The 18,410-nt window shown below is 40.9% G+C and overlaps 1 protein-coding gene across 1 annotated transcript in view; it reads left to right on the top strand.

Annotated features, from left to right (window-relative positions):
- The window catches only part of neto1l (neuropilin (NRP) and tolloid (TLL)-like 1, like), a gene marked incomplete at its 5' end in the record, with an annotated part of 81,125 nt that extends 63,968 nt beyond the window's left edge, over positions 1–17,157 (top strand). Inside the window, 4 exons of the mRNA XM_084566673.1 lie at positions 7,719–7,832; positions 12,942–13,569; positions 14,476–14,550; positions 15,468–17,157. Of these exons, the coding sequence (XP_084422799.1) occupies positions 7,719–7,832; positions 12,942–13,569; positions 14,476–14,536 (803 nt within the window). The 3' untranslated portion in view covers positions 14,537–14,550; positions 15,468–17,157. The remainder of the gene's footprint in view (positions 1–7,718; positions 7,833–12,941; positions 13,570–14,475; positions 14,551–15,467) is intronic.
- Between the last annotated feature and the right edge of the window lie 1,253 nt (positions 17,158–18,410).

Genomic DNA, 18,410 nt, shown 5'->3' with positions numbered 1-18,410 from the left:
GATGGCAAATTCCAATGAATGCAAGCGCAACTTTGTGGCAGTGTACGATGGCGGCAGGTGCGACTTTTAGGCTTTTATTTTCAATTATCTGTTGATCCTTACAAGAAATACATGTTTCTTGACTTGGGATATGTCTGTTCACGTCAGATTTATCTTCACAGTGATTTACTCTGCATTGCAGATGATTATGAGATCAGATTTTACTTGGGACTGTTGGGAATAATAATAAGAAATATCACTGTCATCTTCAGATTCAGACGCAATTAAATTTGCTGAAGGAAAACCTTTTAGGAAACACTTTCCTGATGAAAGTTGGACGGAAAAATTGATACCACTCTCATGTCTCTAGAGTTAATGTAGATGAGTTTAGGTTAGTCTAAAGACTGGAAACGACTGCTCAGAACTGACAGAACTCGTGAGCTCATGGGAAGTCTTGTACAAAAAGTTTTTGACGTTCTAGTGGTAACATCGGCCAGAAGCACTGAGAACACCACAGCTGGGCGTCTAAAAGCCACAAAGGCTAACAATTTAGCTAGCTAACTACTTGGTAACTTAATGAAGAAAATGTAAAGGATGAGGCCGTTGGGAAATTCAGTATATTCACATATTGTGAAATGAACTTAATTTAACTTAAAGCCCACCTCTGCCATTTCCAAAAACCTTAGCAAACACATCAGAACTTATAAACTCTGAGATTTATTTCTGAAAAATTCCATTTACAAAGATGTGAAGAGGGGGACTCATTTGGTCCAATTTCATGAACATGGAAAATACAGCCCCATTTGAAGGCAGCATACAACCAGTCAAGAAGGAATCCAACCCAAGTAACACCACAACTTAGCGTTTTATACGAACAAAACGGACCATGTTTAGTAGGTGGATTTAGTTACTTCTTAACTTCCCCACCAGTTTCCAGTCTGCTAAGAAACAGCTGCCAGCCGTAGCTTCACATTTTAAGGACTGACATTAGAGTGGCATTGATTTTCTTATCTAACTCTCAGCAAGGCACCCGCTTCCCGCACACTTGTCATTTCTAAATCTGTTAATATCATCTGAAGATAATGAGATATTAAAATCCTGATAAAAAAAAAAAACAATATCCAATACATTTAGATAAGGATATGAGCAAATCATTATCTACACTTGGAAACAAATATGAGCTAGTTTGAGATATCCAGAATATTTAGCTGTGATCACATGATGATGATTAAAAAGCAACGATGACAATGTGGATTATTGAAATGCCTGCAATGCGTGTTACCTTGTGATGATTTCTTATCTCGTCCTGTCTCATCTCAGTTCGGTGGAAGACTTGAAAAGCAAGTTCTGCTCCACAGTGGCCAACGACATCATGCTGGTGTCCACGCTGGGAGTCATCCGCATGTGGGCGGACGAGGCCAGCCGCAAAAGCCGCTTCCGCATCCTTTTCACAACCTACCAAGAACGTAAGGAAACACATGCCTACGCACACACCGATGCGCGCCAGTGTTTACTGCAGTGCGAACCACCTGCCAAGGGAAACACATTAGCTTTATTCACCCGACCACTACTCCCTGAGAGCGCTGTTGAAGGGCAAGACTTTTAATTGTTGCCATTAAAGGATGATGGAGGGACGGTGACCACATTTATGGCAAGGTATGTCAGAAGAAGATGGTTGGAAGGGTTCTGTCAGAGATTTCCATTTAGTTTTATGACCATTTACACAGCAGAAAACAGGAAACCAAAGTACATGATTTCCATTATAGGGCTGGTTGCCTGTGGGTGACAGTACAGGTGGAGTTGAACTGAACTCTGCTGAAATACTACAGGTGGGGCATGACTGGATGGAGGCAGTGAGTGAGAATTTCAGGATGAGCTACAGTATGTACAGTATGTAGTTCACATTCACCCGTTTTCTTTGGGCCAAACACCTGGGAGAGATTGTAATTCATGCGCAAACACACAGCCGTCCTTTTATTCTCATCGAGCGGCTTCTCATTGATGGGGCTTGTAGTGTGACAGCAGCTTCGGAGAGCATTCTTTGTACTGCTGACGTGAATGTGTGAATGGGTGCGAGGCTTGTGAGTGTACAGTATGTCAGTGTCATTCGGTGCCTTTTATTGGCACAGACAAAAGCAAAATAGCTGCACTCAGAAGCACATGGTGATCTATTGTACAAGCTTTCCGAAGGCAAACAATAGAAAATGTAAGAATTATAGTTCCATTGGAGTTCCAAACCGACTGCAATGGCTGATATCGTGGTTATATAGAAGAAGAAGAACGGAAGTATTTTGGGTAAACAAATGCTTCTTCTAATTTGAGTGAATGATAAAAGCCTGAAACACAATGTGTTTGTGATCTGAACATACCTGCAGTCGGTCTGTACCGGGTGCATACGAGGTGTTTATCATAGCAATGAGAGAGTTCAGTAGCGTAGTTTGCACGGGGGACGGCGCTAGCAGCAGAGCTGTTTGTGTTGTGGAGCCGGTGTCCCTTTTGAAAGGCCTTTTTTAACCAAGCAGAGCCGGGATGTGCTGTTGCCGGGGCAACGCTTCTGCCTAAGTCACTCAGGCGATCCCCAGCCAGACCTCAGCCTTTAGAGCAGCATCCACCACGGCTCAGCAGCAATGCACCAACCCTGTCAGCGGTGAATGTTCACACATGCCGGAGCTCTAGAAAGCACAAACAGTGGAAGAAATAATTTAGTCCAGGACGAGGTCTGTACTTGGTTTCAGCGCAGTTTAAGTGGTAAACCTCAGTGCTTCATTGGTACCAGGAGAGAGATTTAACTAGGTATGCATGCAAAATTACTTTTGCACAACAGGTGATACAAATCTCATGTTCCGTACACCTATATGCTGTGTTTAGAAATACAGTCGTTTTAAAATATCCTTAAATAATAGAAACAAACATTTGACAAAATTACTGAAAAGTATGCAAACTATATTAACATAGCTTCTGCCAACTAGTTGTCTTGCAGTTTACTTTTTTAAACTACCATGCACGGTAAAGGCTTTGAAGTAAATTTTTAGTTAAAAAATGTTTTTTCATTGAGGTCACAGTGGCCTAGGCCTTTGAGCTTTTGTTAGCAACTTCTAATTGGACAAGAAAGGCATTGACAACCTGAAAACACAATGCCTCCCCTAATCCAGTGTGACTCTAAAAATACCCTTCAGAGTACCTGTTTTAGTATGAAAACATGAAATTACTTAAAGGGAAACTACTGTTTTTTACAACCTGGGCCTTATTTCTGGCATAAAATACGATCGTTTACTCACCCGTATAACTTTCGTGTCATTTGTGGTATTTATATATTTAGATCTGCATATGTCCATATAGTGGGAGTGACTGGGGCACCAAACGGGGGTCTGTAGGTCAATCTACAGACGCCCGATGATGATAACAGGTAACTCCGGACTCAACGGGGAATAGCACTAGCGTACGATAACAAAATATCGGTGAAATGAACGAGTTTCGCGGTAGATAATACGTTATTTAGAGGCTGCGTTTCGGTGCCCCAGTCACTCCCACTATATGGATATACGCAGATCTAAATATCTCCCGATTGACTACTATCGTATTTTATGCCAGAAATAAGGTCCAGGTTGTAAAAAACAGTAGTTCCCCTTTAAGTTGCTTTTGTCGCTAAATGATGCCATCAGTGTTCCCATCTCTAGCCAAAAGAAAACCTGTGTTATATACATTCACACTGACTTACACTAGATAGAGGAATAGACCCACTTTCACCAAACGTTGCACCTTGTTTTTTAGTCTCAGTCTTAATCATCATGTTCCTTAATCATAGTAGAGTAGAGATGTTATGATGATCCGAAGGGATTGTCAGGATCAAAGCAAAATATGTACAGTCGAAATGAGGGTGAAAAAATGATTGCTAAAAATCTCACTTGTGGCTGCGGTGAGTTACTTAAAAAGTCCCATCCCAAGACAAAAAATGCTGTGTAATTACTGCGGGTCTTGTGCGATTCTGTTACAAGTGTGTGCAGCTGGACTTGCAGCTTGTGGGGCAGTTTTAGCAATAAGTGTTCCCTCGCCACATCCTAAGCTTTTATGTGTTTGTTCACAGCTGCTGGTTCCCAGTGAAACCTATTCATAGCTGCTGACTCCCAAAGAGACGTTCAAGTGGGGAGAACAATGTTCCCAAGCGCAAACTTCCACCTTTATCATCCGAGTTCTCACCTGCTTACAGTACTGAAATAGGTTTCCAGCCTCTCACACTCACATACGGTCCTGCTCTCCAGAGCTGTAGTGTACAATTGTGAACGTGAAGTATAAGAAACTGAAACCTATCTTTATCAGAGAAGCAATTATGTCTTATGTGATAAATGTTCTTGCGTGACATCCAAGCTGTCAGCATTGTCACGCCTCATCTGCATGTCTCTGGGGTTCCAGATGGAAATATCCTCCGGCTTCACTACACACATTTAGAGCTTCTTTACCGCATGCGCTAAAGCTTTTGAGACCAACGCAGCATGGTAATACTTGTTAGCATATGGATATTTGCGACATCTTAGGTCAGATTATATAATAAATGAATGGATGGATGGATGGATGGATGTTAGATAGTACATTGGATGGATGGATGGATGATGGATGGATGGATGTTAGTACATTGGATGGATGGACTGATGGATGGATGGATGGATGTTAGATAGTACATTGGATGGATGGATGTTAGATAGTACATTGGATGGATGGATGGATGGATGTTAGATAGTACATTGGATGGATGGACTGATGGATGGATGGATGGATGGATAGATGAGTGAATGCTGGATTAGATGGATGGATGAAGGGATGGATGGTAGGGTGTTAGATAGTAGATTGGATAGATGGATGGATGGATGAATGTTAGATAGTACAATGGGTGGATGTTAGCTAGTACATTGGATGAATGGATGGATGGATGGATGATTGGGTGGATGCTGGATTTAATGAACAGATGAATGAATGGATGGAAAGGTGTTAGTTGATTGGATGATGGATGATAGATGGATGACTGATGTGAGATATCTTGGTGGGTGGATAGACTGGGTGGTTAGATAGACGATTGGGTGGGTGATGGATTTGATGCTGGGACAGATGAATGGATGGATGAACGGACGCTAGATAGTACATCGGATGGATGGATGAACGGATGACTGGATCCTTGGATAGATTAATAGATAGATGATTGGATGAAGGATTGGATGTAAGATAAATGATTGAATGGATGGCTAGATTGGAAAGCTGGATAGATCAATGGTTAGGTAGATGATGAATTATGAAATGATTATGAAAACCAAGTGTTACTTGCAGCACTTCGCTGCAGAAGCATCTCTGCTCCTGAGGCCCTACTTTGCCGAGACACCCAGGCTATTTTCATCAGACACTCATTTAGGAGTTAATTTATGCTTCCAGCAGCGACTACGAACATCTCCGTGTGGGCAAAAGGCCACTTTTATTACAGGATGTCTTGAAATTAATTTTGCAGGAGATTAGTGTGGATCGAGCTCTTTAGAATGTCTGGTCTCGCCCTGTGCCGGCTGGAGAAGCAAAAAGTGGGAAGTAGAGGGCTCCCTCTGGTGTCCGCTAATAATAATAAAACAAAAAACAATAACTGCTACAGCTTCTGAACATACTGCACTGTATCGCAAAGGAACAGAGAAGAAGAGGCGTATTAGAACACACACAGAGAGCCATTACGACTCGCTGGCAAAGGTCCAGACGGTGAAGGGTTACAGAGAGAGATAGATATAAGTCACTCTAATTTGGTGTGTTATTATTCACTCGGGACGTGAGCTGGGATGAAAACAGCCATACATCACAGCAGTAACGCTGTCAAATAGTCCCCAGCTCTGCCATACCACTGGCAAGCTGCTTTAGTGCCAGTGCCAGTGCCGCGTGTGAGCGGGGGACAAAGTGAGAGATAAAGAGAGACAATGGGAGACACGCGAGGGAAGCGGGGAGGACGTCTTCTACCACAGCCAAACAGACAGCAGCTAAACACAGCCATTTCAGAAGTTTGTAGTAGTCTCAAAATATGCCCACGTACTTTTCCATATGACTATAAGTATTAGTATTCTGTGTTAAAGATTAATCTGCAGTGATAATATAATAACATACTGTACTTTAAATACATTTTGCTGATAATATTAGTATCTAAAAGAAGGATCTGAAAACTTCTTTTACACCTGCTTTTGAAAAAAAGAGAGAGGTGGGAGGAGAGGGAAGTGGGAGAGACAAGTGGACACGAGATAAATTCATACATGCGAATGGTATACGTACTTCTACAAAGACGAGTGTGTGATGCTTAAAGGCGATGCACGATACGTGGAGGATGAGCATGAAGGATGGGCAGAGCCAGCTTTCAGTGCGTTCGTTGCGGAACAGCTTGGTCATAAAGTGACTGTTGCGCGGAGAACCGAGGCTGTCAAGATGGAAATCTATGTCAGTGATGACAGTAATAAATGTATGAATGGCGTAATGTATGAATACACAAAGTGTCGTAAGCCGGCAGGGAAATTATGCACAACAGTTAACGGTGAGTAATGAACACTGGGCAGGTTTGACCGCAGGCCAGATGCTCACAGCTCCGAAGTTTATTACCATAAACCTATACCATATGCCTTTGCTGCTGTTGTGTACTGCGTAGTTTTATCCACTCATTCATTTGGCATATTGGTCACTTGTCACTACGTGCAATAATCCATAATAGATTACTTGAATGTCCAACGCAAACAGAAACAAAGTGTTTTTTAAAGCAACCACAACTAAATCAGGCAGTATTAAATAAACAATAAATACAAACTTAAACTAATATAAGTTCTAAAAGGCCTCCTTTCCTCTTGAATATCTCAGCTGCCCCCGCATTGAGTGATGCCAAAAAAAAAAGCTGGCTTATTGTATAAACTAATTACAAGGCCTCTGCTAAAGACTGGCTTTAACCTGGCGTGCCACTATCCCTCAGCGTGATTGACAGCCCAAAGCAATGAATTGACCATTCAGCTGGCTTATGCATTAGGATGATTGGTTGTTGAGAGCAAGGGCACCTTTGCTTTAAATTCTGTAGCTCCGCCGATACATATATACGACAACGGAGCCTGTAACATTACCACATTGATTTTACGACCGCGTACCCGCTGACGGATGGCTCTGTCTCGCGCCGCCGTCATAGGAAGGTGGAGACGTAGGACGAGGCAGGTTGTGCTGGGTATAATGGTGGTTGGAGGGCAGGTTGTGTATTGTGTGTGGCAGGAAATGTGCACTGTGGGTAAATAAACGACATATGGGTGCATGTACAGATGACTGTGTAACGTCACGGCTGCCTCTCCACAAACGCAAATATGCTTATACAGTCTACAGTATACACACACACACTTTACAAGGATTTCTACCCACAAGTTCTCTCTGCAAACGTTTGAAGAGGAGGTTGCGGATGAAAATTCATGACGAGCAGATGGATTCAGGGAAGACAGGTCCAAATGATTTCCCGCAAGTCTGCCACTCTGTACCTCAAACACCGATTTGTGCGGTGGCGAATCTAAATGTGCGTCACATTTGCTGACGATAAGCATGGGGAATGTACTGAAAATCTATTTACTTCCAACGCAACTTTTTTTGAGGCTCGCAAAATGTTCCGGTTGAGAGAAAGTGGTATAAAAGAAGATTTCTGCAATCTCTTCACTCATATGATAATCAGCTCTCAGTATGGTAATTGCGTGCTCTCTCTCCTCTTCCAGCTCCATGTGATGCCGATGCCTTCTTCTGTCACAGTAACATGTGCATAAACTACACGCTGGTGTGCAATGGGATGCAGAACTGCGTCTACCCCTGGGATGAGAACCAGTGTAAAGGTGAGATGTTACACTCAATCTGTGTTATTTGACACCTTGGCTACTCATGGCGCAGTATTTTTATGCTTCCATAAACTAACTGCGTCATACATACAGACAATTTTTTTGAAGGTTTCAGCACCACGGACAGTGACAGAAAGAAAAGCAGCTCCCTACGTACAGTTTACTTTATAGTCTGCGATTAGTTGGCATTCATTTCACTTTTGACTCACTGGGATTTCCAACATCACTCACAGTTGGAGCTGTGTGCAACTTACATTTTTGGATCTGAGGACAGACTCATAATTCCTACTCTCAAGTATGAATGGTGCAGGATAAATGCATTATACAGCTGGGGCAGCTGTGCTGTGGCTCAGGTGGTGAAGCGGATTGCCCGGTAATCATAGGGCTGGCAGTTCTGCTCCTCCACATGCCGAAGTGTCAAGACGCTGAAACGCAAGTTGCTCCCAATGGCAGGACATTGCTGTGCATGGCAGATCGATTGTGTGTGGACGTATGTTGAAATAGGAAACATCTGTGAAGTGCTTTATAAAGCTAACGTCAGAAAAGCACTATGTCAGTTCAGACCATTTACCATTTTTGTAGTAGATATGGAGTATTATCTAAATTCATAGATGGACAATATATACAAGACAGTTGTGGATTCACACTGAAAAATCAATAATGCCCCCTCAAGAAGCTGTAGTCTCATGTATTTAATATTAATAATACCATTTATAAGTAAGAACATCACAGTAAAACCCTAAAAATTTCAATTCATCCTCAAACTAATCCAAGTTTTAGTCCAGTTTAATGTCCAGATCTGGACTGTTGTGCAAATGATGCCTCCAATGTCTTATTTATTTATTGTGAGCTCTGCAAATGCACTTTTATATTATTATTATTATTATTTGCCTTGATGTAAAGGAGTTCCTTTTCAGGTGCTTCATTTCCCCTGCCTCTCCTCTCTCAGCTGGATCCATACATTGACTCAAACTGTCTTGCTGCTGGCAGTTCCATGATTTACACTTCTTAGGTTTCCTCATTGGCCAGCATATCATGCCATTTAAATAATTAGCCGAGGTGTAAGAGGGCTGGGAGTTAGCTTGTTTTTCCTCAGCATTATGTTGCCCATTAATTAGTCTTCCGTGACTTGACCTTTCATGTATTCTAAAGACATAGATGAGATCTATACTGCAGCTCCCCTGAGCTCTAATTACAATTAAACCCTCTATGTAAATAAATGCAGTGTGCTTTTCAAGATCAGTCCATTGTTGTGCCTAGCCTGCAGTTTTTGCACATAATTCCCCTCTTAGGTAGAAATGATTGCATGTGTGTGTGCTATTACTCTTGTGCGCTTTAAGCGTAACCGTTGACAAATTGCATCAATTAGGTGAATTCCACATGACCTATTCCTCACTCAGACTAAAATACCTTTCCACCCTGGAGTTTGAGTTGGAAATCGTGCAGACCTCAGCAAGAAGAGGCCACGTTTCTCAGCCTGTTACTCCGTCTTCCCTCTTCTCCCCGCTCTAGTAAGGCATAGGTCCCACATTTGTCCTCATTAGTAGTAAAATGTCAGGTTTTATTCTTTTCTCCTTTACAAGTCTAAATGTAACCATTTACCGTCACTGAAGCTCAGCGCGCTGTGCTACAAGTTCACCCAGCATTTAAATGTCACAGATCTCCCCACAGATCCGCTCTCGACATGCTGTTTGCCTGTAGTACTCTTTGTAGAGCCCCTTGTGACAAATAGACTGTAGCTGTGACCCAGTATGACCTTTTTGTCCATCTGTTTGATAGCTCATGGATGTCATGACCTTAATCTTGTACACGCTACGGCTCATTTGCCAGGCGATATCTTCACACATGAGCTAAGCCTCCTCCATGTTTCTGCTAAGGGAATCTTTGACGGTTTGCCAAGCTCAGCTTTCCACTCTAGCCCAATGCGCATGCAGTTTACAATAGTTACGCTTTAAGTAATTAGTCCTAGAGAAAATACATCTTCAACTTTTGAAACAAAACCTAGATTTACCATTATCTTTTTTGTTCCTCTCACTTCTCAGTTCTCCTTCATCCTGTTTACTTGATTGAGAGAGATTGTTTTCCTCGGGTGTGTCCAATTTATCTCCTCCCTTCCCCCTTCACTTCCTGTCCAGGTGGAAAAGGACTGGTTCATACCTGCCAACTTTTCAAAAAACCTTGGAGTGAGATTTTGTCGTGGGTGACCAAAATTATGCCGTGCACGCAGTCACACAAATTGGTGGCTCAGATATAAGATAATTGGAATTAATTTGATGTCGTACCCATGTTGTACCCTGCATTCTGGTGGTTTGTGGAGAGGTCCAAAGCTGTTGATAGGGGCAGCCCACTGAAGATGGACAATATTGGTTACATTCTGTGAAGCAGACATAGCTGAAGGTCCGCTCCCAGGAGATTTTGGATTAAGTAGATGTGGTTTCCAGCATTCTAGTGGATTTTTGGGCGGTCTGCTAAAGATGTACAATACCTGAACTTATTCTGATTCATGTTCGGCATCATGACTTGTAGGTCTTAGTCTGTAGACTTGAGCTGAACATTCAACCAGAAAACTATCGGTGTGCCTAAATGACAATAAAGCCTTATTCATAGATCAGTGTTTAAGATCTGACCTAGGTAGGTTGATTGATATTTTGATTAAAATGGTATTAAACTAATTCTTAACTAAAACCTAACCTATGTTGTGAATAACTGTATTCTTAAGAGCACTTAATGATTTATGTTCAGCCAAAAACGACACAACATTAGTTAGGGAGGGACATTATTCTTCATTCAAAGTCTCCCACCACATGGTCCATCAGAGACAAATAAGTGCAACAAATAAAGTGCAACAAATAAAGTGCTTAAACAGTAGGCTACAACTTTTTCAAGCAATAAAACTGATGAATGCATTACAAAAATAGCTAAAATGAGGCATAATCAGTATCAGATGCAGATCAGAAGCTGGGTAAAGTCCTTGTTTATGATCTGTGTGCATGGTTATACTGGCCTAGTCTCAGCTCAGATTCTCTTCTTTATCAGACTTCTCAAAGTAGTTTCTGGTTTCTCCTGCTGTCCTGGCGGTCTCTGTATCTCTTCTTCTGTCTACTTCGGGGTGCAAGCATAGATAGTAAAGGGGTGCACTGCAGGTGTAGCGCAGCGCAAAGGTTCAGGGGCGCTCATCAGCGCCATCTACCGTCGTGGAGTTTGAAAAGGAACGGAAAGTCGTTTTTTTTTTTTTTGCGTGAGAAATTGGATGTGTGGCGTGAGTGCGTGTGAAAACAGGCAAAACCGTGTGTCACACGGCGAAAGCGTGAGAGTTGGCAGCTCTGCTGGTTGCTCTGTAGTCCCATGTCTCCGCTATATACTTATGCTTGCTATTTTGAGTGCATAAGAGCGTTTACTTACACTGAGGATCATGAAAAGACACATCTCACTCTAAGAAGCCTGATGGTGTAAGAAGCAAAGTGTGAAACAACAGATGAGCAACAGTTGAGTTTGCCAGCTTGCATGACCCTTATCCATGGCAGCCTTTATCGTGTGGTGCCAGCTAGCTAATTAAGCTAACATTAAGTAGTTTAATGAGTTGGTTGAAAACGCCATCTGATATTTCAATATAAGAGAAAGCCAGCTGTAAAGATGGCTTGTCTTATGGTAGAAACTCTGTAAAGCTTGACTTAGTATGTATTTGATTTCTATATGCAAGATGAAGTAAACCCAGGCAAAAGAAGACATGAAAATAAAGAAAGAGCACTGTTTATGCATTGCAGTTTAGAGTTAATTACTCCTAGCTTTGTATGTTAACTTGGATAACAAGTTCAGCAACAGAGCATGACTGAGCTGATAAAGTTATCTTAAATATATATAATGTATAATCCAAAATTGTCTTCAAATGGAACCTTTTGGTTGTGACATATAAGATAATTACATAGCATTTTTCATATTCAAGCAGTGACATAAGTTGCTAGCTGCGAGAAAACTGCTTCTAGGGAACTGTTAGCATCTACAAACCACTGAGACCAACAGTTAAGCAAGCAGGTAACTACATAGGAAACACAAGGCATAATGAAAGGAAATTACATTATATTAACTTACCATAAACCGCCGCCATTGCCACCGTCGCCTTCAGCTCGCTCTGGGGGTTTCAGGCCGGGTTTTTGTAAGGCGTCTTGAGACGATTTGTATTGTTATTGACGCTATATAAATACAATTGAATAAAAAAAAAAATTGAATTGAATTTCTGATAGGTCAACCACTTTAATTGCATTGAAGATTTCCAGTTACAAGGTTGTGAATACACCAAGAGCGGGGCATTCATATGAACTTTTATTGTGAACACATTAAACACAACATTTGATGGTAGTATAAGAACCTGGATGGTGTATTCAAAAAGTTGAGTGGGAAGCGATGGATACACTAGTTGATTTTGCCAGCTGGGGTGACCCCCCATGATGGCAGGATTTATTATCTGGTGCCAGCTAGCTAAATAAGCTAAATTTGTTGTTTCATGAGTTGATTGAAAGCACTCTGATTGATATCGAAGCTTAACCTAAGCTAGCACCTCTTAAAGTAGGAAGCTAGTTACACCTACCTTTGGCAAAGTGAATGGTGCAATTAGTAATGCCGACAGAGCAGGACAGAGCCGCTAACGTTAGCTTACACTGTCATACAGTAGCTAGCATCCAAGACGCTTCCACTTGGCAGAAAAATATCTGTGCTTTTTCGGCTTTGCTAACGTAACCTGTTACCCCACCCCACTAAATAAAATAATGTGAAATTCCCCTAGGCTTCGGTGTAATTTGTTAGCTAGATTACTTCAGCACGTAGAAATGTATTTGGCAAGTATGCTAATGCATTAAAATCAAATTCATAAACTTTTGCTCTTGTAATTTTGGAAAGCACTTGAAATTGAAATCAGACTTGATATTCCGGAAGTTTCTAAGCTAAGACTGGATAATCACAGTAGGGTTTATCCATCCTATTATCTACTGGGAATACAATTGCTAATCCTTGTTCAGTTGTCACTTCCTGATAGTTCTCTTGCCAGACATCTTTTGGGTCTTATTGGTCATATTCTCATGTAAATTCTCTTCTCTTCTGCTGTTTGTACAGAGAAGAGGAAAGCCAACATCCTGGACAACCTGAACAACACAAACGGGACCATAATTGGTGTCACCTGTTGCATTGTCCTCATCCTCCTCATCGTCTCTGTCATTGTCCAGATCAAGCAGCCACGTAAGAAGTACATCTTGCGGCGTGAGGACTTTGACCCCACCATGTTCCAAGAGGTTTTTGAGCCCCCTCACTACGAGCTGTGTACTTTACGGAGTGCCGCCACACCCACAGCGGCCTCGGCAGATTTAGTTGACCTTGCGGAAGACTTTGAGAACTACCACGCCCTTCGCCGTGCCTCCTCACGCTGCGTCCACGATCACCACTGTGGCTCCTCCTCCAACCCCGGCTCCGCACACATATCCCAGCTGTCGCTCAGTGGACGAGGAAGCCGTGGCAACTTGAGTGCCCGTGAAGCAGCGGCCGCCACTCTCCTCACGGACCTTCCGCAGCCGCCCATGTCAGTGCGGCCTTTGCTGCCGGCCACGGGAAACCGCAGGAGCATCTTGGTCATGAAGCACAGCTACTCACAAGAAGCAGCGGACAATGGATGCGACCTGGACGACGACCTGGATGAAGTTCCCACCACCAGCCATCGGCTTTCACGCCACGAAAAGGCAGTACAGCGGTCAGTATCCATAGATTTCTGATGAGGGAAGAACTACAACCCTAGAGTTAACTATGGGGATGTTTGAAATGTGTGTGGGGTATTTACATTTATCTTTATGTTCATCTTATTTTAGCTTTGTTCTTCTTCCTCTCATTATTTGTTTAATACTTACGATAACCTTCATTTTTGCATTGATCCTTGTTATTTCCCCTTTTTCTACCATTTAAAAAAAAAAACACAAAGGGCTAAATTCTGATATACAAAAATGTCCCTTTTTGCATGCTCACCCTTGAACATGCCAAGCTCCCCCAGTTAGTTTTCCAGGAATAGCAGTCTATAGATTACCTATTACAAACTCTCTCGTGCTTTGAGGTTTGTAAGAGATCTTAAAGCAAATACAGACCTCATTTTAGCTATCGTTAATACTGTAATAGTCCAGTTTAGACTGTTAACAAAAGGGCTTGAATCTGTGCCTCGTAGAAATGACTAATTTCTTTGACATGAATGCAAATTATTATAAAATATGCCTTTCTATTCCTAACTGTGATACTAAAATGACTTATCTTATACGTAGAGTAGACCAACATTTTGGCATGAATAAGATTTTCTATAAACAAAACAACTATTTGACTGTGTACTTGCACCTTGACTGCTTGAAAAGCAACGGTAACAAAAATCTGAAGATATCATAGTACATTTTTTGGAAAAAGAAAAGGCAACATTTCCTGCATGCACTTTCTATGTGCTCTTCCCAGAGTCTTCCCTGGCTGTATGAATTTTCTACAAGTCTGCATGCAACGGCTCTCAAAGGCCATCAAAGCACTAATGAAGTTTATTGCTGTTAATAATGTAGCACATTATACATTCTGACCTCTCTATGCAAAAAGGAGTTTGATATTAAATGAAAGAGCCATGACATTTCAGGTTCTGCCTCATTGGCTCTTTGAGCAAACATGAATCAGAGTACAACACAACTAGGGTCTAAGAGACAATCTCAAGGTAAGCACCCTTATCCAACAATCAACATCCTTATTATATGTTGTCGTGTAGCCATCATTTGCCCTGTCAGTATATACTTTTATGTAAGCTCTATTTTCTTTTCTGTGATTTTTGTGCAGGTTTATATATATATTTTTTTTGTGTTCATTTATTTTTAATTTTTTTTGTTCATTTTCACCAAGATGGCTTTCTTGCTTGCAGCCATCTTGCCTTCTCAGTGAGTTTGTTTGAAGTCTTTGTGATGCTCAAGTTTACTGTATGTCCTCTTCCCTTGGAGACATACATATTGTGTCACTCAGTGGATATTCATCGGCATGGACTTTTTCAATCATCTTCAGTTCAAACTGTTAATATTTCTAACCGCTACTCCTCCTCTACAAATCCTACAGCAAATGTAAAGAAACTTGTCAAGTTCACATAAAAGCACAAAAGTTGAAAGCAGACACAATCCCATACATTTTGATTGAATAATGTTTTGCACACACTAAAGAAAGCACAGACGTAATCTTATTAATCTTTACCCATCACTCACTTACACAGACGTTTTCTGTAGACCTGCATGATTTGTGTCAGTAGTAGTATTTTGTTTAGGTGACTGTAAAGCATATTTATGCCTGTGTGTAACATTTCATGTGTATATGCTCCATGACTGCTCTCATGAAGTTGCAAAATGCACAATATAAAGTTACAATGGAATTGTGCTGTTTCCTTTTCAGTCTATTTTTGTGGATGTTTAATTTAGTCAAAATGCAAAGCTGCACATGGTTGCGCTTGCAGCTTCATGCCTGCATATAATGGAGTTTGCCACATAAAGTGCTACCCGTTGTTTTGTCTCTTAGTGTGAAAACTGTGCTGTCCTGATATGTGTGTGTGTCTGCTTATTTTCTACATTATGTTGCATTGTCTCCATCATGTAGACTTCTTGAGAATAGTGCAATCCTGGATCAGTACGAACGGGCGTCATTGACATATGACAAAGCGGAGCGGAGATTTACACCAGCATGATGCTGATGATGATGATGATGATGATGATGAAGGGACACTTTGACGAAAGGATACTGAATGTGTATACATGGGCAGAGATGAACACAAAGGACTAGATGAAAGTACAATGCTTCCATGCTGTGAAGCGGGAAGGTTCTGAAAATCAGTCAGCGCTGTCCTCTACGTAGTCGGGCGCAGATGTTTTGTCTCACTGTAAAGAAATGGACCTTTACAATGAACATGATTACTGAACTTTAGGTTATGAGGAGACATATCTGTCATCTCCTCACTCTGATAACAATGTGATCAAGCATCTTCTCAAACATTTTTAGCATGCATTTTTTCAAATTGGCCGCATACATGTTATGATTTTAACAGCAAATTATAGGTGCTTGCAGTTTGTCAAGTTTAGAACGATTTATTTGAGTGAAAATTGGAGTTAAACTCGACTAATTACTAACCTAACTGAAGCAACCAGAAGCAGTTTCATTTGGATAACAATTATATTCATCGATTAAAGTTGTAAGGCTTGTGCATGCTTCTTCTATATCCATTAAAGCATTAACATACTAATATTAAAGTCTTAAAAGCTCCCATCTCCTAAGACATAAGTCATGTTTATAAGATGTCTATTTAAAAGCATCTTTAAATTGAATTTACTGCATTGCATGTAGTTGCTTAGCTAAGTCATTAAAAAGCATAGCGTAGATAGATTTCCAATTTTGTCTTCCCTTTGAATATGTCGACTAACTATTTGACACACATTTTTTTTTAATTTTATTCTAACAAAGAGTACTTGCTTTTTTTGGCAAAAAATATTTACTTCAAGTCTGTTTGACTTCTAACTCTCTTTTACTGTAGGAGCTTAATATCTTTGTATTAAAACCGAGTTTTGTACTGAGGCAAATTGAGAGGATGACAGTTTTTACAGTTACTCAAGATATCTTTCAGGGCTGATTTTACTGATGCTTTATAAAATAAATAACAATGAAGCTTCATCTTTTTTTTTTTTTTTTCCTCTGTTTTACTGGGTTTTAGTCAGAAGTTTGTTTGTCCATTTAGTGTGTCCTCAGGCTGTCACCACACACCATTCCCACCTCACAATCAAACGTTTTCAGATGTTGCTCTTATTTGTTGTTGCTTCAGAGGAAGATCAGACCCAAACCAAAGGGATTTGTTTCACCAAGTGGGACGATAACATCAGTCCCAGACAGTTTAAATGATTCCAGGTAATCAAGGTATCTGACAGACAAGTTAATTGACTTTTTGTGTTTGCCCTGATGAGATTTAGCCCATACATACTGCAGCAGGGAAGGAGCGGCCTCGCTCTCTGATAACCCTCACCGTTGGCAGGCTAGTTTTATAAGAGAATTCAACGACCTGCATTATGTGGAAAGTGAGATCAGCACCTCTGAGCACAATGACATCAGCACATTACACTATACGTTTGTAACTCTGTCAGTTTTACTGATATTTACCATCTATCTGTACATTATTTTTCTGTGTTCTGTGTGTGTATTATTTATATCCACGCTCTCCACTCTGTCTTCCTTTCATATACGCACAGTCATACACAGACATATATTCCTGCAAATACTGAATAAAATATTTGTCTTTTCTGTACTCACATCGTGCTGGCTTGTTCTGTGTGTTGTCTCTCTGCTTCGCAAGTTCTACCAACACTTATTTGAAACAAAATATGTTTGGCACAGCTACACTCATCCACTTTCTCTCGCTCTCTATTCTCTCTCTATTAAACACACACACACACACACACACACACACACACACACAAAAAAAAAAGTGATACACTCATCTGCCAGATTACAGATGGAGGTGGCTATGCCACTAATTAAAGGGGACCTATTATGCTCATTTCCCAGCTCTATATTTTTTTATTCTGGTGGAGAAATATAGAAATATATAGCCTGTTGTGTACATGGACTGTATATAAAGATGGATGACGCCTCCATCCACCCTCCAGGTTTTACTGAAGAGCTTTTTTGAAGCTCATTGCGGTGACTGTGGCCATCACCATCTTGGTAATGGCTGGCTCCGCCTAACTCACGGGTAATTCAAAAAATGGTTGAGGATGGGGAATTTGAGTTGAGCTTAAGTGGTCAGGTGATGCCTAGGTGGACAGTTCGAGACCTGCAAGTGGGCTCTATAACACACCCCTTCCTAACATCTCACTGTCTTCTGATTGGCCCAGGAACTTTGCGGCATAAAGTTGGTCTGGGGTCTCTACGTTGGGAACTGATAATACTCCTACGAGGAGTTTTTACAACAAAATTGCTTTGATTGAATTGAGCTATATCAAGTTGGAAGCGGAGGTATTTTTTAATCAGTTTTGGTTGAAATATTCCCTATAACAAAATCCAAAATTACCAGACTCGTATTCTGTCTAGCCAGGCGCCTTTTTACCTGCTTACTGTGTGACATAATGGAGATTATTTGTTTACCAGAGTATATTAAATGCTTATAATACTACTCAGATATACTATTTTGCGGGAATAAGTATATACATTTCGAAGAAGTCCATTGATAGATATTGTGGACAGGTTGTATTAAGAGCAGATGTAAAGAAATCTGTGACAACTGAAGTCTGCTTTTGAGTTACTTTACATATGTTTACCTCATTATTTTCAACTTTGGCTAAGTTTAATAGAAAACTTCACCATCGTAATATTATATACTTGACAGAAAACGAGGAAAAGCATAATAAATCCCCTTTAAAGTAATGCTGGATCCAGATGAGCTGCCCAGGCAACACATGAGAAACATGCACGGCCCAGATTTAAAGTAATAGTGTTTTCATTTCTCTGCAGATACATCAGACAGATGCATCATTCTTCTGCATCTTGCAAGTTTGACAG

Source organism: Chelon labrosus, assembly GCF_963514085.1.
Source record: "Chelon labrosus genome assembly, chromosome: 18".
NCBI lineage: Eukaryota > Metazoa > Chordata > Actinopteri > Mugiliformes > Mugilidae > Chelon > Chelon labrosus.
This window is presented reverse-complemented; position numbering and strand designations above follow the sequence as displayed.